At 52.4% G+C, this 27031-nt stretch overlaps 4 protein-coding genes across 9 annotated transcripts in view; 3 read left to right on the top strand and 1 right to left on the bottom strand.

Annotated features, from left to right (window-relative positions):
* The first annotated feature begins 1098 nt into the window (after positions 1-1098).
* On the top strand, positions 1099-26798 carry HOXC6 (homeobox C6). Of its 3 annotated transcripts, XM_063593473.1 has the most exons (3): positions 1099-1238; positions 24738-24900; positions 25633-26798. In XM_063593473.1, exons 2-3 carry the CDS (start codon positions 24747-24749, stop codon positions 25938-25940), a joined length of 462 nt encoding a protein of 153 aa, XP_063449543.1. In that variant the 5' UTR covers positions 1099-1238; positions 24738-24746; the 3' UTR covers positions 25941-26798. The 3 variants fall into 3 exon arrangements, with proteins under 3 accessions (XP_063449543.1, XP_003831042.1, XP_063449542.1); XM_003830994.6 differs by lacking the exon at positions 1099-1238 and having other exon boundaries at positions 15565-24900; XM_063593472.1 differs by lacking the exon at positions 1099-1238 and having other exon boundaries at positions 21540-24900; positions 25609-26798.
* Positions 1241-3454, bottom strand: LOC134728480 (uncharacterized). The gene is made up of 2 exons (XM_063593469.1): positions 2517-3454; positions 1241-1895 (listed from the first exon to the last, which is right to left on the bottom strand). Exons 1-2 carry the CDS (start codon positions 3452-3454, stop codon positions 1709-1711), a joined length of 1125 nt encoding a protein of 374 aa, XP_063449539.1. The 3' UTR covers positions 1241-1708.
* HOXC8 (homeobox C8) lies at positions 1650-8776 on the top strand. Of its 2 annotated transcripts, none has more exons than XM_063593474.1 (4): positions 1650-1790; positions 3397-3491; positions 4942-5720; positions 7089-8776. In XM_063593474.1, the coding sequence occupies exons 3-4, from the start codon at positions 5285-5287 to the stop codon at positions 7379-7381; spliced, it is 729 nt and encodes a 242-aa protein (XP_063449544.1). In that variant the 5' UTR covers positions 1650-1790; positions 3397-3491; positions 4942-5284; the 3' UTR covers positions 7382-8776. The 2 variants fall into 2 exon arrangements, with proteins under 2 accessions (XP_063449544.1, XP_003831041.1); XM_003830993.6 differs by lacking the exon at positions 1650-1790 and adding an exon at positions 2915-3045.
* HOXC4 (homeobox C4) overlaps positions 12363-27031 on the top strand; it is a 39588-nt gene continuing 24919 nt past the window's right edge. Inside the window, exons 1-2 of one of the 3 annotated variants that reach the window (XM_063593470.1) lie at positions 12363-12912; positions 13301-13422. The gene's annotated coding sequence lies outside the window, so the exon portion shown is untranslated. Of the gene's footprint in view, positions 13423-15083; positions 15507-27031 lie in introns of those variants that run through there. The other 2 variants (XM_057299449.2, XM_063593471.1) reach the window with 2 other exon arrangements.

Raw genomic sequence — 27031 nt, 5'->3', positions numbered from 1 at the left:
AGGAAGGAGGGAAGGAGAAAGATGGCAAAGCCAATACAATCAGAATTAGATGTAGTTTCTACTTCTCAGTGCAGTCTCAGCTCCTCGATCCCCTTCTCCTAGTTCTTTTCTTCCCAATCTCTGTCTCCCCTACTCTGGTGTTTAGTTTGAATGTTTGTCTGGGGGTGACTGGGTCACGCTGTGCAGCTGCAGCGTTTCTGGGGGATGGTGTGCCCAAGGCCCAAGGAAGCTGGCCAGAGATTAGCCAGGAGTGGGGTGCTCCCTGGTGGCCGTGGGACCCCAAGCGCAAAGATGTGGGGATGTGTGTGTAACAGTCCGGTGGGGCTGATCGGCTGTACTGCACCCCAGAGCGCCTTCCTAGAACCAGCAGTTTTAATCTGCTAATTAGAAGCAGACACAAGCTGCCGGGTATGCCTCGGCCCAGCGCCCCCTTTCTCGGAAATCCCCCAATCTGGAAACTGTTAAAATCAGACTGCTTGAAATATAGTCCTTTAATATCTCAAGCTGCCCATTCTGCCAAAGGTGCAGGGTGTCGCTCTGAATATTTGGGGGAATACTCCGTGAAAAAAATAGAGACCCCAGCCCATGTGCTGCTCCCCGTAGCATCACCTTACAGGATGGTGAGACACTTGTAGGGACCAGCCCCTTCCCCATCATTTGAATCTCCTACTCTCTCCTTCTATTAAAACTCCAATGTCGGTGGCTGGAGGAGGGTAGGAAGGGGTGAAAATTTTGTTTCGATAATACTGGGGGGCAATCAAGTCGCAACAAGGGACTTCGCAGTCGCTGAAGCACCAGCTCCTCTTTCGAGCTTAGGAGACCGCCTCCCCAATTCCAGAAGCATTGTTTTCTTGGTCCATTTGAAAGGTGTTTTGCCTATAGTTTTTCTCCTTCCTCACACCTCTCTTTGGCCATTTTGCTGTTCTGGAACTCTGACTCCTGTTCCCCACCCAGTGGAGGCCAAGACACCCCTCTCTCCCCTGGTCGGGAGCGCTGGGATGCGGGCTTCTCTCCCAGACCGAGAGCGGCGTTTCCGGGCTTCCACCCCGCCCCTGCTCCCAGGCCCTGTCGCCTCCCCTCAGCGTCCATCAGCGCGGCCTGCTTCCTGCAGCCGGCCTGAGCGGCCTTACTGCGGGCAGGAAGGAGGGCCGCGGGCTTGGAGGACCCTGAGGAAAGCATGGGATGCAGAACAGGCCCACCCGGCCCGGCCCACTGTTCAATCCCAGCCCAGCCTGCAGGTCAGGATTGGAATCATTTTTTATTCGCTATCATTTACGAATTAACAACACAACACGCATCTGGGGAAAGAAATGAAAGCTGGGGGTAGAGAGGGGCTAGCAAACGCCCTCTTCCCCTAATCTTCCCCTCCCACCTCTCCTCTGCTCCTTTGTCAGAATCACAAAACCCTAAAGATTGTTCCACTTGGGAAGGCAGCGGATAGGTACATTTCCGCAGCCCCGAAATGCCACTTTTATGGCGCTGTTTGTCTCCCTGTTCTGGGTTCTGAATGGGGCCGAACAAAACAGCAGCGCGGAGCTGGCTAGACGTCTGGGCTTAATTGTTTTATGGTTTAAATAAGGTGGACACTTTCCTTTGAAATCGGATTATAGGAATGTTTTGTCTATGGCCCACGGAGAACAGGACCTCACTGGCTGAGAGGGAGAGGTGGAGAGCGCGCGCGCGAGAGGGATGGGCTACAAACCAGGGGTCAAACAGCCTGGAGAAGTCCGAGTCCCACCCCAAAGTCCTGCAGGCGGCGGCGGAATAGTCGGTGAGGTGCCAGCATCAGGGTAAGAGGAGGGAGGACTTTAGGGTGCGCGCTGCGGGCAAGCCGTCGTGGGAGCCTCGGAGCGTGCATCCGCGTTCGCGGAGATGTTCCAAGCCCAGAAATGCGCCTGAATGGGGGGAGATCGCGGCAGTTGCTTTGCTTAGAGTCTCTTAATTGGAGAAGGGAGGGTAACAAAAAGAGAAAACAGTGTGGAACCTTTCACAAGGTTTTATTTCAAGAACTTAGAAAACAAAAGAACAGCAGTCCTGGGGCAACTCCCTTCCGGGGAATCTCTCTCTTGAGCACCCATCTGGAGGTTCCTTCCTCCCACTTCCCACCTTTGGGGCAAGCCTGGGACCTCTTGTTAGCTTTTTCCCAGCCGGACTGCATTGGACCAAATGGACGCGAGGTGGCGCTGTTGCTCAATGTTAGAGGCGGCGGTGCCCCGGGCCGCCCTGGCCGCACTGACATTTGAGGCCCGGCCCGCAGCCGCTGCGAGAAGGCCCCGCGCCTCGGCCGGCCCGGCCCCACTGGCTCTGAGCAAATCAATCCTCTCACCTGCGAGGTGTAAATAATTCGCGAGTGGCAGCGGGAGATGGGCCCTCGATCTGGCAGCGGGCTCGGAAGGCTCAGGAGGGCAGGCATTAAAAATAATCGCTTTGTGGAGGAGATAAGTGCAAAGCAGGCAGCGCGTAATTAACACAAAAAGGCAGAATGACCCGGACAAACGAACATAAATCCGTGGTACCTATGAGGGCGGTGCAGGCCTCGGGGAGAGGGACAGAGACGGCCTCGGCGAGGATGGCTGCTTTCGGTTCCTTTATTTCCAGGCTCGGGGAGCGAAATAAACCAGATAACGTGTAAAAGAAAGCAAACAAACAAATGAAAGAACGGTGAGGGACCCCCAAAAGGGGAAACCAAGTCCGGCCAGGGGTTGCGGGACTGGTGGGCTCTCCGGGCAGGCGGCGGTGGCGGCACACTCGGGACAGTCGCATTCCAAGACACAAAGGCCCGGAAGAATAGCTCTCTGGCAGGGTTTTCGCTGGACCATAAAATGTCGAAATATCCCCCCACCCCACCCCCTAAATGATAAGGCGCAGGCCCCAGAGCGGATCCAGCCCTCTGGGCCTCCTTTTTCCAGGCTGGGAAGAGAAAGTATTTATGACAGTCTCCAGTGACCCAGATGCTGGGAGCCCAGAGTCCACTCTGTTCATCGCAGCACCCGAAGAGCAGGCTCAGAAAAGGCAGGGCTGGAGCCAAGGCTGAAGCGAGCTGTGGTACGGGTAGAGACGCCCTGTCCTGACCCCCACTGTTCTGGACCCTAGGGAGGCCTGCAGCCCTGGCACAGCCCTCTTCTGACCCTTCCCTCGTGCTGCTCCAATGCCAGAGTTCTGGGTGTCTAAGAGTTTGGGCAGCTCCTGAGATGGGGGTGGGATTCCCCAAATGCAGGGGATCCTGGAGGGAGCTCTTGCTGCCTGCACCAGTGAATCTCCTTTGGGAATTTGACAGAGAGTGGCCATTTCCCCAGCAATTACTTAGATAATAGGGGGACTGGGTTGGGTGGGAGGAGGTGTTCATTCTCTCTAAACCATCCTGCCCTGAACCGCCATTCCTTCTTCCATCTCCAGAGCTGGGCTCCGGATGGGGAAGGAAAAGGTCTGGTTGCCTAACCACCTCCTTCCTCATCCAACCCTGAAACCCCCAGGATGTGGAAGAAAAACAGGTAGCATTTTGCTTTCATAATATGCATCTGTGTTTGTCAGGCATGTGTGCATGTGTGCCTGGGTGTGCACATGTGCGTACAGTGTCTGTGAGGTGGCAGGGATGCTTCCAGGCATGTGTGTGCTAGTTTACACTGAGCATGGACTTGATGTGTCTCAGGGTGAAAAGTAGCACGTACAGTGTGTGTGTGTCCTGAGTGTGCTCTAGGATTTCCTGGGTGTAACAGCCTCACACCCTGGTGAGGGAGAGGACTGGAAAAATAATTCTTACTCATCTTTTTCATTCATATGCACACAGCATGCATGTATTCTCACCTTCTCCCTTTTTCTCTCTGTCTGTGTTAAGCCCAAATCACTGTACACACTTATGGCCAGAGAAGGGTGCTGATGGACTAAGGTTCTTTAATCCATTAGAATTAACTTGAATGTATTCAGTCTTGGGGATGGGGGAACCCTCCAGAGAAAGTGTGGATAAATATTTAAAGAGTGTCTGTTGTTGATAGTTCCCATCCACATCCTGGCCTGGGCAGCCTGCCTGGGGAAGAGGGAGCTGCAGTGAAGCCAGGGGCCCCACCAGGCTGAGCTGGCATTTCCTATGGCATGGGGGTATGTGGGGACAAGTAAGAGGCCTGCTCCAGTCCCCTCCAACTCAGATGCAAATAGTCTCCTAAGAAGAAATGTCCTGAATCAGCCCAGCTAGAAACCAGGGACACACAGCTGCCCTTTCCTTTTAGTCTCCATAAGCAGCTTTGCTCTCAGAGCCCCTAGCCAAGCTTGTGGCCATTGCCTGGGTTTCCTGCTCCATGCAGGGGCTGGTGTCTGAAGGGGCAGTGTGGCCCTGACTGGGTATATGGAGTTTTCCCCAGCCCCACCTCCTCTGACCCTCTCCTCTACCCATAGCAGGTAGCAAGAGAGTCTCCTGGATCTAAGGAAGGAGACAGAACAGCTTCGGACCCTGGGGAGGGGCCAGGGGATGGAGGGTCTGATGCCTGAAGTATTTGGGGGTATGGTGTGCTTGTTCCTCCTCAAAGTCTCCAGACTTAGGGACCCCCTAGGAAGCCCATCTTTTGGGTTAGGGGCCCTGTTCTGGCTTGCAGGTATTCATCTCCTTGGAGGTCTTATACCTGTTGAGGTAACCTGGGTTGACCTGCTGGCTCAGGTATCTCTCTCTCTCAGAAGAAGGAAAAGAGAAGCGAGGCTGGGGGCGAGAGGCACCTTCACATCTAAATTCGTACCCTGGAAAACTGGCCCCAGCCATTAGCTGGGGCTGGCTCACCACCCCCCTACACACACCACACACCCCCATCCCTCCCCCTCTCCTCCCCTCCCCTTCCTCCAGGTCCCCCCAGCCCTGTACCCCTCAACCCCCGCCATCTCTCTCTCTCTCTCTCTCTCTCTCTCTCTCTCGCCTGTCTTCATGTCGTGGATTGATGAACGCGAATCGCGTGTAAGCGCCGCCACCGCCGGGAGTCTGAGGAATTCGCCTGGGCTGTTAAAGGAAAGAGCTAAGTGAGAGAGCGCGAGCTCTACCTACCGACAGTGAGGAGCGCCGCCGCCGCCCGCTCGCCGCCCGCCGCCGCCGCCCGCGCCCCAGCCCCGGGAGCTCTGCTGATCCGGCCGAGCTCAGCACCGAGGCGCCCCCCAACCTGCCCAGCCCCCAGCCCACCAGCCCAGCCCAGTCCCGGGGAGCCAGCTGGCCTGGGGTTCGGTCCCGGGGGGAGGGGAGTTTCGGGGGTACCGGGCGGGGTACTCGTGAGCCAGAGGGGAGGGGGCCGCGGGTTTTCATGTACCCAGCATGAGCTCCTACTTCGTCAACCCCCTGTTCTCCAAATACAAAGGCGGCGAGTCCCTGGAACCGGCCTATTACGACTGCCGGTTCCCTCAGAGCGTGGGCAGGAGCCATGCGCTGGTGTACGGGCCCGGCGGCTCGGCGCCCGGCTTCCAGCACGCTTCGCACCACGTCCAAGACTTCTTCCACCACGGCACCTCCGGCATCTCCAACTCAGGCTACCAGCAGAACCCGTGCTCGCTTAGCTGCCACGGAGACGCCTCCAAATTCTATGGCTACGAGGCGCTCCCCAGACAGTCCCTTTATGGGGCTCAGCAAGAGGCGAGCGTGGTGCAATATCCCGACTGTAAATCCTCCGCCAACACTAACAGTAGCGAAGGACAAGGCCACTTAAATCAAAACTCGTCTCCCAGCCTCATGTTTCCATGGATGAGACCCCACGGTGAGAAGCCTTTTCTCTTTCCCCCTTGGTCTCCCGCGCTCCAGGGTTTCCCCCCCTCCCTCGCCTCCTTTTTGTCTGCCCTCGCTTTTTCTCTTGGCTTTGGGGTCTCTCCTGCCCCACCCCCGTGCCTGTGCCTGGGTGGTTTTCTCGAAGTTGGGAAGGCTCCGCTGGGGCGGGGCAGGGAGGGGGTGCCTAGAACATTTAGGGGATTGGGGTGAAGGTGAGAGAAAGCTGGTGTGTGGCCGCAAAGGGTTAAAAATCGTTTTCTCCATCTCTGTCTGTCTGTCTCTCTCTGACTCTCCCACTCCCCATCTCTAAAGTCAAAGTTGGGGAGGTGGCTGGGAATGGTACCCTGAGTACCCTGAGACTGTCAGCCTTTGGAACAAACCAGTTTCTCCAGAAGCAGGGAGCCTGGAGTCCAGGACACTGGCCAGGCTGTCTTGGGGCAAAGGGAGACAGACCCCTGTTGCTCTGCCCTAGCCAGAGTGTGGTGAGACTCTAAGGACAGGCTCTCTGGCTCTCTAGGGCACCCATAACCTCCTCTCAGAGAACCAGCCTGAGGGCCACTACCCCAACTTTTTTATACTTCCCCCAGTTGGGAGAAGACGGGGGAGCCTGAGAGGAGGGGGAAAAAAGAGTGCTCAAAAGGAGAGAGGCCATAGAGATTAGGGGTTCCTGAGGTCCAGAAGACCCTAGCCGCTCCCCCAATCAAGGACTTGTGGGGTCTCCCTGAGACCTGCAGAGTAGCTTAGGTCATGAGCCCCTCCAAGGGTGGCCCCTCATGGCCCAATTTCGAAGTACAGGGGGAAGCGATAAAGCGACAAGTTCCGGCGGGGATGGCCCATGATTTATTTGCTGGTCTCCAGTTAGCAATCAGGCGGAGCAGTGATACATTCCAGCAGATCAATTATTTTTCTTATTGGAAAAGCATTAGGCAGAGAGAGACAAGGAGAGGGCAGTGGGCAGAGCCCCTCTTCTTTACCCCCAGCTTTTTTTCCTTTCTTTTGGAAACAGTCTGTCCCCAGCCTCGCTCACTAAATGCCCTGCTGCACTTGTAAACAAAGCTGCAAAGGCCAGTTCCTAGGATTACAGGCCTGGTGGGGGGGATTCTACAGGGCTCCCCAGCCCCTGAAAGGCCCCAGTTTCCAAACAGACCCTAGCCCCCACCCCCACCCCACCTCCCAAGGTGAAGCCAAACAAAAACAATCCCCCAACTTTTCTGCCCTTGTCTGCCTTCTGCTCTAGCCTTTTCCATAGAGGGGAGGGGAACTGAGGAGATCAGAGAGGGGAGTTTAGAGTAGGAAGAGTGGCAAAGGAAAACCAAGCCCCCATCCAAATGTAACCAGACTGGGGTTTTCTTCTGTCCAGCTCCGGGGAGGCGCAGTGGACGGCAAACTTACAGCCGGTATCAGACCTTGGAACTAGAAAAGGAGTTTCTCTTTAATCCTTATTTGACACGAAAACGTCGGATTGAAGTCTCTCATGCCCTGGGACTGACCGAGAGACAAGTGAAGATCTGGTTCCAGAACCGAAGGATGAAGTGGAAAAAGGAGAACAACAAGGATAAACTGCCGGGAGCCCGAGATGAGGAGAAGGTGGAGGAAGAAGGAAATGAGGAAGAGGAGAAAGAAGAGGAGGAAAAGGAAGAAAACAAGGACTAAGCAAAAAAGAAAGACCCCCCCCCTTTAGCAACTCCCTTGAAGTTTCGTTTTATGGTAGCGGATAAATTGAGAAGTTTACGACTGTCATTTGCTTTTATAGAGAATAGAATGACACTCACAACTCTAACTACCTGTCAGATACTTGCAGCTCTGGTTTTATTACCTTTGGACTTCCCCCACTCTTTATTTGTTTGGGGGCTGGAGGGGGGAGACGGAGACACAGTGAAAAGTTCGGACTCTCTGTCTCACTCCTTGCCCCACACACACTTGTCCCTGCCCCCACCCTTCTGAGTCCTTCCTGGATTTTAAGGTCTGAGACCTGGCCTCCGTGCTCCTCGGTCTGTCTCTCGCCACGCTCCCACCTCCCTGCTTCTCTGGTATTTATTTTAGAGGGGAGCCCCCTCGAAATGCAGAAAAGGACTTGTGGTTTTGCTTTTATGCTAAGGCTAGTGTACTAGATGTACTTTTTCTAAAAAGGAAAGGACAGAAAAAAATGAAGAAAGGAAAGGAAGACAAATGTAAAGAAATAAGGAAAAAAGCAAGGAATATCCCCTCGCCCTCGCCCTCCCCCTCCCCCTCCCCCTCCCCAGGGCTCCCTGCTTAGAAAAACCCCCTTGACTTTCTCTAGGAACCTGATGGAAACCTGAAGGAGATGTGGGTCTCTCCCCTCCCCCCATTTCCAGAAGGGTAGTTAGGAGCCTGCAGTCGCCTCTAAAATCCTACCTAACCATCCCATGGTCACTCGGGCCCATGCCTTCCTCTCCTTCGCTGTTTGATTTCTATTCTGTTGGGCCCGCCTTCCTCTGAGCTGCATTAGTGTTAGTGCTCAGAAATCACCATAATCATGAAAATAATAATAATAAATCTTTAACATACTACCTAAAGGGAACCTGCAATAATCTTGAAAAAGAAAAAGAGAAAAATTTTAAAATCCTGCTATAGGAGAAAAAAAGAGAAAAAAATAAAAATCAAAAAAAAAAAAGAAAGAAAGAAACCTCCAGCATATTTTATCACTACCTATAGAAAGAAATCCTGCTTTGAGAGTATTTGTAATGCGGTTTTGTTGTCGTTTGTTGCTGCTTATTTCACTAAGAAAACCCAACAACTGAGACTGCCTAGCCCGCCGGTCCTGTGCGCTTTTATTGTGCTTCTAACCCCAGTAGAGTAGAACTAAATTGCACTGAATGTATAGTTAACTCTGTCTTGAATTCTCTGTTTATGCAATGTGCTCGAAAGAAAAAAATGTTAAAAATATATCTATAATAATAATTTTTTGTCATTTGTCTTTATGTCCAGCTATGAATGTAGATTTTGTGTCCCGACAGCCCTGTTCCTGGTCCAAGTACTTTGTATTGTATACGTGAGTCATAATAATAAAAAGAAGAAGAAAAATAATAGAAGCTGGAATGACTTGCTTTTTCTCCACAGCTCTTCCCTATTCTCTACCTTCTCTCTCCTTATCCCCCTGTCCAACTCTCTGGAAAAGGTCTGCTTCATTGCTCTGGCTTTGGGGTTCAGAAACTCACGTGGAGAGAAGCCTGGGAATTGAGAAAGCATGCTGGCCTGGGAGGGCAGGTGAAAGGGGTGAGGGGTTGAGAGGAGGAAGAAAAGGAGCAGTCCATTGGTTGAGAGAGTAAGGAGTCTATAGGTATGCCCTTGGGGGAATCTTGGCTCCAAACAAAGTGGGTTTCCAGATGCCAGGATCCCAATGGGAAGAAAGATTTCCTCACTCATCCACCCTCCTCCTCCTCAGCCTTGGGCTGGGCCCAGACAAAGAATCTGCCCTATGCAACTATGACTTTTTCTTCCAGGGTCTGGGGCTGAGGATGAGATAGTGGGATTCCTTCTGATCTCCACATGCCCCTTGTGGCCAGACCTTAGCACCCAGCACCCAGCACTAGAATAATGAACCGGGTGGGGATGTGTGAGGCTCAAGGCAACTGGCTGGCCTGTCTGCAGGGCTTGCCTGAAGATGGGGGATGCTAAGAATGGAGGGTGAGGAAGCTTAAGCCTGAAGGAGAGGAGAAAGGAAGGGGAAAGTAAGTGAGCTCGTAGGCAACCAGCCTGAGCCCACATCCTGAAATTCAGATTCAATCCTCTGCACAGGAAGATTGTCATCACTGTCATTCAGCCCGCTTGCGTCCACTCCAACTTCTGTTCAGACGGTTTAAAGTCCACTCCCCACTTCACCTTGGCAATTGGTCAGCTTACCCAGCCCTCATAGTGTGGGCCATTGGCCTGGAGGATGGGCCTGCTGAGTGGACAGCCTGCCACCCCAGTCACAGTGGGGTAAGAGGGCGTCTTTATTGGTATCTTCATTCCCCAAAATGAAGAATTGAAGGCTCAGGGACCCAGGGGGTAGAAGGGTCTCTCACTTCTCTCTGGAGAGTCCTGGACTTAAAAATTCTGTTTATGCCAATAAGATTCTGGTCAAATAATCCCAAATTCCAGAGATACAAGTCTTCTGACTCAGTCAGGAGAGGGGAAAAGGGAGGGGAGGGATCTTCTGGTCTTAAAAACCAGACCCCCGAAGGCTGAAATATTTTTGAGGCCAGATTTTCTTTCTTTCTTTTTCTCTTCTCTTCTCTTCTCTTCTCTTCTCTTCTCTTCTCTTCTCTTCTCCTCTCCTCTCCTCTCCTCTTCTCTCTCTCTCTCTCTCTCTCTCTCTCTCTCTCTCTCTCTCTCTCTGTCCTCCCCACCCCTCATCTGTCTAGCTCCTGGTCAATGATTTTCCCAGACCTAGGCCCAGGCCAACTCTTGTTTTGTGGAATTTCACCCAGGTCCCAGTCACTGGTCCCCACGCAAACCGGGCCTGAAAATCGGGCCTGAGTAGAGAATTGAGTCGGGCTTCCTTCACAGGGGGACTCCTGCAGCCCGAGAAAGGCTGTGAATTGGAAGCACAGGCTGCAGGCAGCTGGGGCAGCTTTGAGCATGAGCTCCGGGAAATCTGCTCTAACCTGGGGTCCCTGCTGTGAGCAGCGGCACCAGCCAGGTAACCTGTTCTCAGTGGGAGACACCGGCTACCCACCAGGGAGGCCAGAAAAGAGGCCATTTCGCTCAGACCTCAGGCCTTCCCACAGGCGTGTCCTCCATACTCCGAGGGATGGCTGAGGTCCCGTTTCGTTTTTAAACGTGGAATTATGATTGCTATTAATAAAAATATCTGGCCCAGTAGCCTAGCGGAATGAACCCAGCATTAAATGGCTCCGAAGGGCCTCGCCGCCTTTTCCCCACACCAAATGTCCCATTTATCCCTTGTCCTGTTCAGCAATGTCCGTGGCCCCAAGCCCGGCGCGTCGGAGGGCGGGGTGCGTCTGGCGCCCGGCTTTACTCGAGATGCCAGGCATGGAGAGGGCTAAGCCGAGGGAGCCCCAGCCACCCCCTCATGCAGTACCCGCTCCCCCACCCCTCCTGCCCACCGCCTCTGTTTTCTCGTTTGGAAAGAAATGGAGGTTAAAACCCGTTTTATGGGGGAACGTAATTGTGAGCGGGATGCGCTCTCTTTAGAATCGCGTCCTCCCAAATGCTCCCGCCGTCCCATTACCGGAATGGGGACTATTCGGCTGCTGCAGATAGGACTTTCTCTCCCATTCTTTACTTTTTTATTAGCCAATCAAAGTGGCTTCCGAAAGCCATTTGTGATTTGTGAAAAATAGTATCTTTCAAAATGCTGAGTTGAAGCATCTCGCTCATTGCTCCTTGAATTTATTATTCTAATCTCAACCGTAGAGCTGGAATAATGCAGCTATTAAGTTGGGGGGCAAATTCGTTTCTCTGGATTAAATTTTTTTTTCTCCCCACTCCCTCATTGCATCAGCCAAGGAAGGTGCGGACCTGCAAGAGATCTGGGGGTGGGTGAGAGAGGTAGTGAGCGTCCTGAAGGGCTCCTTGAGGGACCCTTGGATAGGCGAGTGGTTTGGTCTCCCCAGTCTTATCTTCCCCAGATAAGAAGCCCTAATGACTGCCTGCTGGCTGGGAAAGTTACCCCGTCCCAATTAGGGAGAATTCAGGACAGGTTGTGCCACAGTCTAGAAGTAAAATTTCCGGTGAGCTGCCCGCAGCGCCGTCCCATTCTCCCCGCTGCCCATTGTGAAAAGCTGGGCCAGCGCTTCCTTGTCGTAATTTTTAACTACCTGTTATAAAATTTATGGGTGGGTTTGTGAAAAGAAACGAGGTCCCTGCATCCGGCCTAGGGAACTGCTTTGCTTACTATGGAGGAAGTCTGGGGAAGGCATGAGGTATCCCCTCTTGGTCAGGGTTGAGGCACCCAGCCATTGAGATTCCCATGCCAGCTTGATGCGGGACCAAGTGGAGAGCTGCCGGCCTTCAAATCTCGAGCCCGTGGGGAGAGTGACCTGCCTGCAACCTCTCCCCCGGCAAATAGTCTCTATGGGGGAATTTATTCTGGACTCACCTTCAAAATTAGGGGTCTGGAAAAACAGGCTGCTCGAAATTTTAGCACAGAAGGTGGAATTCAGGGCAGTAAAAGGTTATTTTTTCAGGCCTCGGTAGTACATCCCAGCTGCCCAGACATTGAATCAGGAAATTTTTCTGAGAAAGGCAGGTGGGTATGGGCAATCTGACACGATCCAAAAGGCTTACTGCCTTGCACCCCTCCCCGCAAAAAGGAAGTAGAGACCAAGATCTTGGGCTTTAATTTTATTTTTAATTGTAAAAAGATTTCAAATAAGCCACCATTTGAACTGGGAAGGGAAACTAGGGATGGTCTTGGGGGAAAATGTCATTCTCTCTAAGAAAGAGACCCCGGGGATGTGGGTCGTTTTGAGGGTCCTAGAAGTTGACCCGAATTCTCACCTCTCCTTCTGCACTGCAGGATTGCCCAGGGTAGGTCTAGTCCCCTAGGTTCTTCAGACCACTCCAGGTCAGGTTTGGTTGGGTGGCTGCCAGTGGTCTTCGACTACTGTTCCTGTCTAGGGTGGAGTAGGAGCTTTCAGGGGTATGGCATAGAGGGGATGTTGTTCTCTTACAAAAAAAAAAAAAAAAGGTAGGGGTAGGGAGGCACCCTTTCAATCCCTGCAATTCACCAGCCATCACTGCCTCAAGGCCACAAATCTTTGCAAAGCTTTGAATTCCCCCTGATCCAACCTTAATGCCCCCATTTATTAAGGACAATATTTAAAACTCGGCAAGCCAGGAGAGGCAACCGACCCTCAGTGCTTGAAGCTTTCTTTCGCCTGGGCGTCCGCCCTCAGCTCTTTCTGCGCTCGCCTGCAGCAGCCTGGCCCGTGGGGAGTGGGCGGTGGGTGGGGGTAGGGGTGGGGTGGGGGTCCGGGGATGCTCCCTCTATGAGAGAATTGGGTAAACATGGCGACCGCGGCGCCCATTTGCACACGCTACACAAATGCATCGCATTCCCGGTTGTTTGCAGAAAATTTACAGCTGAGTAATAAAAGTTTACGATCGACTCACAAGTTGGATTGGCCACAAGAAGTCATGTGGATTCCATCCATGAACGTGAACTTTTTATTGTGGTTTGTCCGTTCCGAGCGCTCCGCAGAACAGTCCTCCCTGTAAGAGCCTAACCATTGCCAGGGAAACCTGCCCTGGGCGCTCCCTTCATTAGCAGTATTTTTTAAAAATTAATCTGATTAATAATTATTTTTCCCCCATTTAATTTTTTTTCCTCCCAGGTGGAGTTGCCGAAGCTGGGGGCAGCTGGGGAGGGTGGGGATGGGAGGGGAGAGACAGAAGTTGAGGGCATCTCTCTCTTCCTTCCCGACCCTCTGGCCCCCAAGGGGCAGGAGGAATGCAGGAGCAGGAGTTGAGCTAGGGAGCTGCAGATGCCTCCGCCCCTCCTCTCTCCCAGGCTCTTCCTCCTGCCCCCTTCTTGCAACTCTCCTTAATTTTGTTTGGCTTTTGGATGATTATAATTATTTTTATTTTTGAATTTATATAAAGTATATGTGTGTGTGTGGAGCTGAGACAGGCTCGGCAGCGGCACAGAATGAGGGAAGACGAGAAAGACAGAGTGGGAGAGAGAGAGGCAGAGAGGGAGAGAGGGAGAGTGACAGCAGCGCTCGGTAAGTGTTTCCTTATTGGTTCAAATATGTAACTAATGGTCCGTAGCTGGATGGCGGTTTCAAGATAAGGACAGCAGCGGCTTGTCTTGGTTAGGGAGAAGAGGGGGCTGGCGAGAGGGTGGGCGCGTAGTTAATTATGGGGAGGAAAATTGGCGGGGGGAGAGAAACGGAGTTAAACTGGAATACCGGTAACTGGTAGTGGGGCGATTGTGTTGTCCTGATGTCACTGTGTGCCAAGTTGGGGGTGGGGAGGCAAGGGAACAGCACCTGTGGGGCTCAAGCCGGCGGTCTAGGGCGCCAGCTCTCTGCTGCCCACTGTGTCAGTACCTGCTTATTATAGATCTTCGGTCTCTTGGCTAATGGAACTGGGTCGGAGCGGAACTGGAAGCTCAAGCTCCAGGCAGGAGAGAGAACTTAGAGGCTGTGCCCATTGTCCCCTAAGCAAAGTTAGCCCTCCAACCCCCAAACAAACTTTCCAGCTTCCCCTCCCTGTCTGGCAGCCCCCTCCCTCCCAGAGAGCGCGACTGCTAGAGCTCACACATGCGCAGTGTGGGCCCAGGGCCGGGCCGCCGAGCAGGAAGCGGGCGCAGCTAGGCGGCCGGCGGGGCCTGTTAATTGGCAATTAGGGGGGAGGCTGGTGGCTGGTGCGCGTCAGCCGAGAGGAGAGCGTCTGCCCACCCCCTGCTCCCGCCCCCACTCGGGCGGATGGAAGGGTGGGAGGTGCCCTGCGTTGGGTGGAGGGTGGAGGTTGTAGGGTGGGGGTGGGGGATGCTGTACTCAAAAGCCATCTTGTGCTCAGAGAAAAGAGGCCTACCGGCTTTCCCTTCCCGGGTCCGGCGCCCCTCACCCCCAACCGCGGCCATCCCAGCCGGGATGCCCACTGGACCGGGATGCCCGCTCGCCACGCATGGCTGCTCTGGGCTAGGACCTGCCTCGCCTCGGGGGGGAGGTGGAAATGGGGAAGGCCCTAGGCTGGGCGGGGACAGGCCCAGTCCTCCTGGCAGAGTCTCCTAGGTGCTGCGGAGGCAGTGAGGATTCCGGGGGCTGCTGGCTTATGGGGTAGAGGCGTCAGCCTGAGGCGGCGGGAGGGTCCTGGGCACTCGGGATCTCTCTAATAATTGGTGCTAATGGCCTGTTGTATAGTCTTAACCCGACGCATATGGTTTCATAACACAGTGGCTTAATTTCTTCCAAATGTACGTGGCCCTGAATGTGTTGCAGTTTGATATATGACCCCGCCCTGGGTCCGAGGCTCCGAGGCGGCCCCATAAGTGTGAATTTCTGTTTATAAACGGCGACGCACACGCAAACGCCTACACACCCAGGCAGACACACCCGGAGGCGTGGGGGAACATATTCCAGACGAGGTCCGAGAGAACCTGGGGGCCAGACTTACCTTCAATCTAAGCCAAGACACCCCCTCTACCCCCACCCTCTCCCAGAGGCGCGACTGGGATTCTGCGCCAAGTCCCAGTGGGGGAAGGGATCGCTCCACGATTTCCTGTTTAAACCCTGACCCGTCGCCTGTGGGGGGGCGGGGATGGGGGAAGAAACCTGTTTTTATCAAATTTTTAAAAATACAGTTTGCATTCAGATCAAACCATTTGGGCCAGAGCTGACGGTGAATTTTATCTCCCCTCCCCCCACAACCCCCTTCCCTTCCTTTTCTGCCCCCGCAAAATTCCCCTTTCGCGGCCATCATAAAGGCCTCTGAGGTATTCTCCCGCGGGAAGAAATGGCATTTTCTCTCCCCCTCCCCCACCCCCCCACCCCCAGTAGGACTTGTGTGTCGGCAGAGGCGTCTGACGAGGGGCTAATTTCGCGTTCCTTGTTTACGATCGAGAAAAGCGCTTGGCTCTCCCCAAATGGGCCCAGCCCGCCGCCTGCTCAGGCTGCCGCGCGCTCTCCCGCCGCTCAGGCACAGCCCAGTGGCTGATGCCCCGCGGATCCAGCCTGCGGCAGGCCGGAACCCGGAGTCTGTGGGACCTGAAAAGGGCAAAGGGAGTGCGGTGGGACACAGGAGGGGCCCGAGAGGCCCGAAAAAGGGAGCCTTTCTCCTGGAGTAATGTGGGAATCGCCGACCGGTGAGGCCTCTATTTCTCTCTTTCGCCTACATTTTGTCCGCCCCCGCCCCTGTGGATGGCCGCTGATGGGGGGGAACACAAGTGTCCTTTGTCCGTCCCCGAAAGAAAACCTTTTCCAGAGAAGGCCATTCAGGCCAGTGGAGATTCACCTAGAATATTAGAAGGGCCCCCTCCCACCCGAGGGGCGGGCCTGGGCGAGGCTGAGGTATTTCTCTTGATCCTAGAACGACCTCACTGAGTGTACCCACAGCGAGATTTGGAGGTGCTAGAGTTCGAGGTTGGCCGCTTAACAGCACCATCCTGAGGTGTCTTTATATAATATTTTAATTGATTTTCTGTCCCTTCCTGGCTACAGCCCTGCAGCTCCCCCACCCCCATCCTATGCCCTTCACCCCTAGATCCATCCTTACAAGACAGAGGCAAGCAGAGAAGGCATAGCAGCAGCGACCGGCGCTCTGTTTTCATTTTCCACTCTGGCCAGGGGATAAACTGGACCCCAGTGGACTCCAACACCACCTCTCTGCTTCCCAGTTACTTTCGATTTTCTTTCCCTTCTCCTTCTTTCTCTCCCTCTCTGGCATTCAAACAGAAGCACAAGAGGACCCACCAGTGGCAACTCTCAGCCTCCTTGCAGGCCACATTCCCTGCTGACGTGGTCCTTCCTGCAGGAGAGCCCTTCTGTGATTATCTAATAATAGCCAGGGTGGCTGAGAATAGAATCTGGCTCAAGGACTCTGCACACCCGGGACAGAGACACTGAATCTGTGGGTCAGGGCCTGGCAACATTCCTTGGAGCCTCCCCCTCTGAGCCCACTCTTTGGGCACCCTTAGGCTTGCCTGCCCCCCTTATAAGGGGCTTTGTCAGCCCTGCCATCCGCTGTATTTCATGTGCTGGTTCCTAGCTAAGGAGAATTGGGCAGAGCAAACCCTTTCTCTCCCTGGTCTGACAGTTGTGATCCCGACAGAATGCGACCTTGTTTGGAGAAGGCGACCTTGTTGGGTTGGCTATGTTCTGAAACCAGGCTTGGGAGTGTTATATATTTATTATATACAGGCTTAAATGTACAGACTCAGGCTTATGCATGAATATATACAGACTCATATTTCCTTGGTGGTTAATTGTATATTACCATGCCTATATTCGCTCAAACACCATTTTATGTGCATGCAAAATTTTGTTAGTCCTCACTAGATGAGAGTGGGCTCATGGAGGCACCGGGTGCACTGAGCAGGCCCTCTGTGCATGCTCTGCTGGAAATATGTGCTCACTGGAATCAGAGTATGCGGGTTCCAGTAACCAATGGATGCCATAAAGGCTTTCTCAGACCTTATTGCTTTTGTTGCTCAAGCAGCTGGACTGGGGAAATACTAAATCCCTTCTGCTTTCTCTCCATACCTCCTGGCAAACTCTCCCAACTCAGAAATTATTTTACAAGGGAGACCAGTTGTCTTGAAATTGAGTTCTGCGGGATTCTTTTCACGGGCATGGTGGGGCTGCAAGCAGTTCTGAGTAGTCAGGGCCCTGGCGCTGGAAGCCTCACTGGAGCGATGAAGGGATCAGAGTGGTTAATAAGGTGGCCTCTGGACAGTGATCTGGGGCAGCTGCTGGCCAGGGTGCTTGGAGAAGCTTGTGGAAAAGGCAAGCCAAAAGGGGTAGGGATGCAGTGAATATCTGTTTCTCCCCTTGCTTGCCCCAGCCGGCCGCTCACCCCGCCCCAGCCCGATTTGCCTGCATCCGTGGTGGCAGATTGGGAGTTCTCTAAGGTCCCCCAAATACCCAGATCTGGTTACTGGATGAACTGCGTTTTAATCCTCGTCGCTATCTGAGCCAGGACAAGACCTGGTCAGGGAGACGGCTGGTCCGGGCAGCACGGGAGAGGACGCTGGACCCGCCGCCTGTGGCCTGGAGCACTGAGTATGGGCTACCAAGGCTGAGAATTGATGGGCCTCCTTTCCCAGCCTTTTTCCCTTCCAGAGACACAAAAAGACAGAGCAGAGGGGAAATATCAATGTCAGTGGAAAACCCCATAAAAGAAAGCAGGGACCAGAGCGGGGCTGGAGGGGTTTTCCGCTACTCTCTCTAGGTGATCGGGTTCCTCCCAAGACTCTTGTCCAGACAGGCTGCACCAAGAGGTGTGCAGCTTTCTTCCACCTTCCTCCCGCCCTTCAAGGAGGGCAGCCTTAGGCTTTCTGGGCCTTGGTCACCCCAGGCACTGGGGTGACATTACCCCAGGATTGTGCCCCTCGCCCAGCCCATGGCCTCTGCCACGGCGCCGCAGCCGCTCCTGTTTATTGTGTCTGTGAGTTGTTTACTTGTTTTGTCTGCTGCCACCCTGCGTCAGAAACCCGCCAAACCAGCGAACTCGCCCAGGAGAACAAAGTGCTGTGCTATCCCCGGACTCCCTCCCCTTTCCAGCAACCCCCTCCTGCCCTCACAAGCTCCTGCATTCTCCCTTTCGGAGGGGAGGAAGCAGAAATAGTCTTAAAACAGGGCAGCTGTTTATAGGGTCAGGGGAATTATGGGGACACCATAAACCTCTGGGTGTCCCTGTGGTGGAGAGACTTCTGAGCAGCCCTTCCCTTGCCTAGGCTTTTCTTCCTTCCCCTGGTGACCACTTGGTTAAGGGGGCCACACTCATTGAGAAAGTTGAGCCCACCCCCATCAACCCAGTCCCCCACTACCCCACTCCTTTCTGCAGGAGTTTCCCTGAGACACAGGTTGTTGGGTTTTAAATCAGGGTAATGTTGGTGGATTCATAAAGCTAGATATAGCATGTCATTCTCCTCCCACACTCCCTCTCCTCAGCCCCCCAAAATTGCAGTGAATTTAAGCAAATCCTACAAAATTAAATTGCCCCTTTGCTAAAGATCCTATATGTCTCCAATCCTGCCAGGTGTAGAGTCAGATAGTTGGCTTTTGGCCTTTAATTTTGCTCCTAGCTATTAAATTTAAAAGAGTATCATTGAAGTAAGTAATATTCTCATTTCTGAAATTAATTTTCCCCTCCCAGTCTCTCTCTCTCTCTTTTTGCCAGCACAGATTAAATGGTTCTTTCAGATCTGCAAACAATAAATGATAAAATTATTTATAGGGAAATGAGGATGCTGTTTTATTGTTGGCGTATTGTTCCAGAACATAACAACATTTTATTTTCAAGCAGGAGAGGTTAGACCAGGGGGAGAAAGAGGGGGAAAGGAAAAAACGTGAAAGGAGGGCAGGAACCCACACACAAAACTCCTGCCATGTATAACTGGTAGGACATTTACAATTTCTATATGACAACTCACTGTGATGTCATAATACCGAGTTCTTGAATTTTATAATTCTCATGAACCTCTCAAATGGGTCCAAGCAGTGCTTCATGTGGAGGGGTATAGAAGAAGCCAGGAGGCTGGGGATCCTTTGACCCAGCGCAGAGCAGCACACCCCCTATTGCGGCTTCTTCCTCATGTGACATCCTCTTGAGGCCCTATTCTGGGGACTGAAAATATTCTGGATATTCTGCATTTTAATTTTTCTCCTGGGCCAGGCAGGGCCACTTGCTTTGCCCCCCTCAAGTGTCCCTAGGCATCTAAGCTCTCTCCCCATTCCCAGATCACAGAGAGCTGTGTCCCCAGGCTCTCCCCAAGCCCCCTCCTCAGCTAATACTCAGCTGCTTGGAATAGAGGTGGGAGGCTTGGGCACCAGCCCCCAAAAAGCCAGAAATGATTTTTTCCAGATGGAGCTGGAAGGGGGCTCAGGGCTGAGCGTGATGGGGTAGAGATGTTTGGGACCTATTTTACGTTTTAACCTTAAGTCAGAGAAGTGAATTGAGAAGCCAAACAAACGCCAATGTGAGAGTTTGTATCTGCTGATGGTAGCAGCAATAAGTGAAGTGCTGGTAAGGAAAGGTCAGGCAGAAATCTGGAAAGAGAGAGGGAGGAGAGGAAATGTGACATGAGTTAGCAGAGCTCCTCCATATACCTTTCTTCTCCGTTTAATTGTAATAAAGCAAAAGCAGCTCGGGTAGCCTCTCAACCTCTTAGCTCAAAAGAGGAATCACCAGCGCAGGCCTTGGAGGTGTTTGGGGGCAGTTCTCAGCAGCTTAACATGCCCAATCTGCCCTCTTCCTCCTTTCCCCCTCCCTGCTGATCCCCAGCTCCCTTCAACTGGTCAGCCCGGGCCCTGTCCCCAAAATATTAGCACCCCCAAATGATATCCATTTCTGTGTTAGGTGTGTCAAATTTCACTTCTCTCCATGCCTAAACTTTGAAAGGAGGAGTGTACCTTTTTGGAATGCGGTGTGTGTAGGGGGGGCAGGTATGTGCTCAGACAGCTTCCCCCATCATATCTATGGGAAACTGGAAGCCCCTTAGGTGAGCCATGCTTTGGTGTTCCCAAACAGCATTCCCTGCATTCAGGTTCTCTGGCAGACCAGGAGGCTCTTTGCGATCTGATCCTTTGACTAGGAGTTCCATGGAGATCAAAGGAGCTTATTTATACACAAAACACCAGGCATTTGGAGTAGAATTTATTTTTTAATTTCTAAATAAAAAAGTCTAATCATAGACCAATCGGGCCAACTGAGCAGTCGCTCCAGAACAGCAAAGCCTTAACCAAATAGTGTGATTATGAGGGGAGCTGAGCAATTACTGAAACTCGGCTTTCTCCGTAAGAGGGATTTTAGCCCTCGCCCAGTGGCACAAAAGGGGCCAGCGGGGCAACCGTTCTTCTCTTGCTCAGAAAAGTGAGACTTGGGGGTGGTGGGGGCAGGGTCGGGCAGCTGCGGTCGCGTCCAGGCAGCTGAGCACCCAGGCCAGGCGCTGAGGCTGAGCACTGAGTCCTGAGGCTCCAGTGCTTGGGTCCCCGAGCAGCCTCCGGAGGCACCGAGCTGTAGTTGCGGCGCGGCAGTCAGGAATGGAGTATGTGTATCTGTGTGCGAGGGTTGGTGAGTTACAAACATCCGCGCAGAGTTAGGGGATCTGGGGAGAGAGAGGAGACAGGGAGAACACAACTAAGGAGGACCTCTGGAAAATATTGTCCCCAAATAAAAATTCCAGATCTCATCCCTCTCACTTCAAATATCCCTCCCCAGGAAATTAATACATTTCCCAGAGCTGAGTGGAAAGCAAAGGCCAGCAAGGTGAGGCCTGCCCACGAACTTCTTCAGGCTGGGTCCAGTCCCACCCACCCTTTCCCCAGTTCAGAGTTCACAGGCCCCCAGCCTTTCCCTGGCCTAAAGGGGAGTAAGGCTGGAGTGGTAGCATTTAACTTGCCTAGGGAAACCCCCAAGTGCCCAGGCTGCAATGCCATCCTTATCCTTGGGGACTCCAGGCCAGTGACTGCACCCCACTCAGGTCCAAGGCGCAGGCAGTAAATTTCTCTCCTATAATTAGCGCTATCAAAAGCATGTGTTTTGCATTGGAGAGGACTGGAGAAGCAAGTGGCAACTTTTCCCTTGTATTCTTTTTCTGTGTTTTTTGAATTCTGTTTTTGAATCCACTAATTAAAGCTTCTCTGAAAGTGAAAATCTGCTCTTGACACCAAGCCCCTTCCGAATGCCTGATTTGGGAGGCTAAGGGGCCAGAGCAGCAGCAAGGAGACCTGCAAGCCTGATGGGGTTGGGGGGTAGTGTTCTCTGATTTCTCTAGGCTCGTTTTATAGAAACAAAGAACAAGTTCTCTCCCCTCCTTCCCAAGACTTGTGCATATTTACAGAGCACAACTGCAGTTTTAATAAAACATCTGTTCTTGCTTCTGCTGATGAGTTTCCATAATTGTTTTCAGACAAATTTAATAGGAAAATATAAATATATTTAGAAAAATCTAAGTCCCAGCTTTCCCCCTATAGACAGCCATTCCTTTGCCAAAAAAATAAAATTAACATGAAATGGGAAAAAGAAAATATAATCCAAGGTAGGGAAGATCGGGCTCATCTGACCTGCTCTCCCCCCTTGGAGCGAATGCTTTCAGCAAATTTCAGCTGCATAATTAAAGATCTAAGAGAAAGAAGAGGGCTTCTTCTTTCCTCAGGAATGAAAGGTAATTGGGGGGGGGGTGTGTTGAAAATTAATTTTGCCAAAGGTCTTTAAGCAGTGGAGGAATTTATTTGTATTTCTGTTTCCCCTTCTCTCCCCCTTCCAGCATTTCTGCCTTTTTCACCCAGCAGCTGGTTTCTGTTCATTATAAATCGGCGAGACCTTTCAGTCTCTGCCCTCTGTTTAGGGACGTCATAAAACACTTAACTTTCTGGGGCTGAGGCTCACATTCTGCTTCTCAGGTCGCCAACCTCCCTGAGCCCACCGACTTTAGGCCCCAATAGAGAATCTCCCCAACTTTGGGGCCCCTTTCCTCTCCAGACATGGTTGAGGAGGGGCTCAAGGAAACCTAGGCATCCTTGCTGGGGGCTGTAGTCCATGCTGCCCCAGAAGCCCCTTCTTTCTTCCAAGGTCCTTCCCTCCCCCACCCAGACATAAAAGAGATTTTTAAATACATAGAAAATCAACACTCATTGAAAGTGAAACCTCATTAAGACATCCTATCTTCCATCATTCAATTTGTTGTACATTGCAACAATTTAATATCTTGAAGGAAATATCACTGACATGATTTATCCCTCTAGCAATCTCTCTCTGAAATTGGAGGGGGGGACAGAGTTACTCTCTCTTCCGGCCTCTTCTACTTGTTACACCACTACCCTTAGGGCAGAAAGGAGGCTGGGAACTCTGAGAGAGGCTACTTGTGTCCAGGGGTGCACTGACTTGTTCCCTAGCTCAGTCCCCAGAGTACTCCTGCCTTGTTGTCTCTCCCCCACCTCTTGCCCTCCAGGGGGCCTGAAGCCTCAGCCAGCTGTTGGAAACCTCTGCTCAGGCATGCCATGAATTCGAGGACAGCTGGATTCTAGGGCAAAAAGCAACTCACATTGGTGTCTGTGTTTGTGTACCTGCCAAGTCACTCCAAAAATGAGATAACTCATCTAAAATTTTTTTTCTTAATTTAAAAATCCTCCTCTACCCTTTCCCCTTCATTTCCTTGGGGAGAAGAAAGTGTGGTCTAGAAGGAGGAACCTTTATAATTATAGGAGTCTTTCCCCTTCCCTTCCAAATACCGACAAATTTCTGTCCTTTCTGGAGGATTGGGGCTGTATTTTCTAAAACCAACACAAATTGTCTGGCAGGAAGAACCCCCTAACGAGGTTCATATATTAACTAACATGTTGTCTCCACCAGCTCCTGCACACTGTCTGCTTTTGGGTTCGAAACTTTATTTTTCCCCCCTAGCAACACTCCAGGGAAACCTTAACGTTACAGAAGATGAATAAACGAGTTTTTTCTCAGCATAGTCCCGTTTATGGCTTTATTGCTACCCATTGATTACTCCGCTTTGTTACACAGAAGGAAAAGATCATAAAATCCGGAGACATCCGGGTTCTTGTTATAGGCAGCTTTCCCCCCCAACCCACCCAAAAATGGTGGGGGGGAAATATGAGCTTTCTCTGCTCCCCGCACACTCCCCACCACCCTTCTTTGTCAACTCAAGGCATTTTCAGCCTATATCACGATATCAAATTAAGTTTGGACTAATCAGGAGAAAACCCCCATCTGCACACTTTCCGCTGTTTCAGTTCGCCTACTGCGGCTCCCTCACAAGCCTCGGATTCAGCTGCCTTTTCGTAACCGTCTCTTCCCTTTTTTTAGCCCCAAGATGGGGGAATAAAATGGGCGTTGAGGCTGCTGAGAGGCCCATCCCCACCACGGGTGACTGGCACTTGGGTGAGAGCTCCTTAGAACCCCTTTCTGAAGTCTCCAAGCCTCATAGCTCAGGTCCAGGGGCGCCTCCACTGGCGGTGCCCTGAGTCTGGAGGGGGCAGGGGGGCTTCTGACCAAGGCAGGGGCTTCAGCCTGCAGGAAGCTAACTGTCCATCAGAGCCCCACCAGCCTTCTCTTTCTGGCTGGATCCTATGTGAATTACCCCACCGGCCCTCACTGGCTCCAAATCATAAATTCTCACCAACATAAACAGGAGTTGATGTCTCTAGAAAGATTCTCAGAGTTTTCGTTCTTCCTCTCTCTCTCTTTCTCTCTGTCTCTCCCCCTCCGGTGCCACCTCCCTACATTTTACTTCTTTTTCTCCTTTTTCTATTGCATTTTTATACATTTTCCCTTTTAGGCAAAAATGCTGGAAGAGTTTTCCCAAAAGAGGGGTCCTGAGGAGGAGGCAGAAGGGAGCCAGGAGGCAAAGGAGAGCAGATGCGTGGCCCATTTGCCCACTCCAGCTCTGCCACTGTACCCTGAAGTCTTGCCCCTTTAGACCTAGTTGTTCCCCACATCCCTACTACATTCAAGACTCTCAGCCACACTCTACTTACTCAGGGGAACAGGTTTTATGAAATTTCTTTCTACTTTTGATTTTTTTTAATTATTGGTGAAAAAAATACTAGTTTAGTGATGGGACTCACTCCATGGAGTGTCAAAACAGGATTTCCTGCAGGATTTCTAGGGACCCCCCTCCTGTGCTGGGAGGGAGTTCCTCCCTTGGAGAAATCAGGATGTAATTTTAGAAGGGGGCAGATATAAAACATGAAACCAGATTGAAAATACAGGGGTTTCTCTAGCCCTGGCTCTGGCCACAGCACAGCAAAGTTAGCTGGGGCTGAGAGATTTCCTGGTAGTACAGCTCTCCTTCCCTGAGTCCCAAGGCCCTGCTCAGGGACATGCACCCCTCCTTCACCACCAAACCAATTCCCTTACATATATATATATATTTTAAAAGAAATCCAAGTCTTACTTTCAAAGCACACACTTAGTCTCAACTAGGGAATCAACAGAAGCAGAAGCGATTTTTTTCCCCCTTCCTGACATCTGGCTTGCGATTGGCTGGGAGGGGGTCAGCTGACTTTGTCATTTTGTCTGTCCTGGATTGGAGCCGTCCCTATAACCATCTAGTTCCGAGTACAAACTGGAGACAGAAATAAATATTAAAGAAATCATAGCCCGACCAGGTAAAGGCAAAGGGATGAATTCCTACTTCACTAACCCTTCCTTATCCTGCCACCTCGCCGGGGGCCAGGACGTCCTCCCCAACGTCGCCCTCAATTCCACCGCCTATGATCCAGTGAGGCATTTCTCGACCTATGGAGCGGCCGTTGCCCAGAACCGGATCTACTCGACTCCCTTTTATTCACCACAGGAGAATGTCGTGTTCAGTTCCAGCCGGGGGCCGTATGACTATGGATCTAATTCCTTTTACCAGGAGAAAGACATGCTCTCAAACTGCAGACAAAACACCTTAGGACATAACACACAGACCTCAATCGCTCAGGATTTTAGTTCTGAGCAGGGCAGGACTGCGCCCCAGGACCAGAAAGCCAGTATCCAGATTTACCCCTGGATGCAGCGAATGAATTCGCACAGTGGTGAGTTTTACAGCTCCGAGATATAAATTAAATAAACTGAACTGGCTTTATGACCGGCTTCCCTAGAAGAACGGGCGGAGAGAGTTTTTTATGGCCCCATAAAAACAATCACGCTCGTCTCCTCGCCGAGACAGGGCCCCCTCTTCTGCCCCCTCAGCTCGCCTCTCGCTCGCTTGCAGGGGCCTGGCCCCCTTGGCCCCTGACGGATTGGAGGGCTCCAAGGCGAGCTGAGGGGGCAGGAACAGGGCAGGGGATGAGGGGAGGGAGCAGAAGATAGGGGAGCCCCCCAAAGTGGAGTCAGTCTGAGGAGAAGGGAGGGGGAGAGGAGAGGCAGATAAGTGGGGAGAAGTTTCCAAGGAACTAGGATGCTTGGGGAGATGGGGAAGCCCAGTCCTTGAGAAAGGGGGCCCTCATCCCCATTATCTGGGATTTTTCAAAAATCTGCTTTTAGACTTGCAGCTTTCTGTTTGCCTTTTGCCCCGCCCCCCCGCCCCCCCCCCACCACACACCTTTCTTTGGGACACACAGTTCCCAGCTTATAGGAGGTCTGAAGTTGGGGTCCTCGCTGTACCCCCAGTGGGGGTGGGGCAAGGCAAAAGGGAGAAGGCTAGAGCCCTAAGGAGGCTGTGAGCTGCTGGCTAGGTTGGGAGGGTCAGGACTTTGCTAGGCGAAACAGTCTGCAGAGGACGCTTTGCTGATTGCTTTTAGTGTGTTTTGTGCCCGGATCTTTAGGGGTCGGCTACGGAGCGGACCGGAGGCGCGGCCGCCAGATCTACTCGCGGTACCAGACCCTGGAACTGGAGAAGGAATTTCACTTCAATCGCTACCTAACGCGGCGCCGGCGCATCGAGATCGCCAACGCGCTTTGCCTGACCGAGCGACAGATCAAAATCTGGTTCCAGAACCGCCGGATGAAGTGGAAAAAAGAATCTAATCTCACATCCACTCTCTCGGGGGGCGGCGGAGGGGCCACCGCCGACAGCCTGGGCGGAAAAGAGGAAAAGCGGGAAGAGACAGAAGAGGAGAAGCAGAAAGAGTGACCAGGACTGTCCCTGCCACCCCTCTCTCCCTTTCTCCCTCGCTCGCCACCAACTCTCCCCTAATCACACACTCTGTATTTATCACTGGCACAATTGATGTGTTTTGATTCCCTAAAACAAAATTAGGGAGTCAAACGTGGACCTGAAAGTCAGCTCTGGACCCCCTCCCTCACCGCACAACTCTCTTTCACCACGCGCCTCCTCCTCCTCGCTCCCTTGCTAGCTCGTTCTCGGCTTGTCTACAGGCCCTTTTCCCCGTCCAGGCCTTGGGGGCTCGGACCCTGAACTCAGACTCTACAGATTGCCCTCCAAGTGAGGACTTGGCTCCCCTACTCCCTCGACGCCCCCACCCCCGCCCCCCGTGCAGAGAGCCGGCTCCTGGGCCTGGGGCCTCTGCTCCAGGGCCTCAGGGCTCGGCCTGGCAGCCGGGGAGCGCCGGAGGCCCAAGGAGGGCGCGCCTTGGCCCCACACCAACCCCCAGGGCCTCCCCGCAGTCCCTGCCTAGCCCTTCTGCCCCAGCAAATGCCCAGTCCAGGCAAATTGTATTTAAAGAATCCTGGGGGTCATTATGGCATTTTACAAACTGTGACCGTTTCTGTGTGAAGATTTTTAGCTGTATTTGTGGTCTCTGTATTTATATTTATGTTTAGCACCGTCAGTGTTCCTATCCAATTTCAAAAAAGGAAAAAAAAGAGGGAAAATTACAAAAAGAGAGAAAAAAAGTGAATGACGTTTGTTTAGCCAGTAGGAGAAAATAAATAAATAAATAAATCCCTTCGTGTTACCCTCCTGTATAAATCCAACCTCTGGGTCCGTTCTCGAATATTTAATAAAACTGATATTATTTTTAAAAGTTTATACCGGGAATTCTGTTAATTCGCTCGCCCGCCGGCCTCAGGGTGAGAGCTGGAGCAGGCTCCAAGCGCTCCCGCGCCTGCCGGCCCCCTGCAAGCCCCCAGCCCTCTGCACTCGCCTTCCCCGGAGCCCAGGCGCCCGGCCCCGGCCTTCTGTTCGTTCTCGCGATCGCACTGAGGGGCTGGGAGGCCTCTCTGGGCTCCCTGCGCGGAGCAACACACACACCCTGCGGAAAA

This window comes from Pan paniscus, chromosome 10 (genome assembly GCF_029289425.2).
Source record: "Pan paniscus chromosome 10, NHGRI_mPanPan1-v2.0_pri, whole genome shotgun sequence".
Lineage (NCBI taxonomy): Eukaryota > Metazoa > Chordata > Mammalia > Primates > Hominidae > Pan > Pan paniscus.
This window is presented reverse-complemented; position numbering and strand designations above follow the sequence as displayed.

Bases quoted from the DNA above. Each gene is read 5' to 3' on its own strand.
- LOC134728480 (XM_063593469.1), bottom strand. From the start codon at position 3,454: ATGAGGAAGGAGGTGGTTAGGCAACCAGACCTTTTCCTTCCCCATCCG. The intron at 1,896-2,516 runs GTACCACGGATT...CCCCCCATTCAG, and splicing joins GGCCTGCACCGCCCTCATAG to GCGCATTTCTGGGCTTGGAA.
- HOXC8 (XM_063593474.1), top strand. From the start codon at position 5,285: ATGAGCTCCTACTTCGTCAACCCCCTGTTCTCCAAATACAAAGGCGGC. The intron at 5,721-7,088 runs GTGAGAAGCCTT...TCTTCTGTCCAG, and splicing joins TCCATGGATGAGACCCCACG to CTCCGGGGAGGCGCAGTGGA.
- HOXC6 (XM_063593472.1), top strand. From the start codon at position 24,501: ATGAATTCCTACTTCACTAACCCTTCCTTATCCTGCCACCTCGCCGGG. The intron at 24,901-25,608 runs GTGAGTTTTACA...GATTGCTTTTAG, and splicing joins GCGAATGAATTCGCACAGTG to TGTGTTTTGTGCCCGGATCT.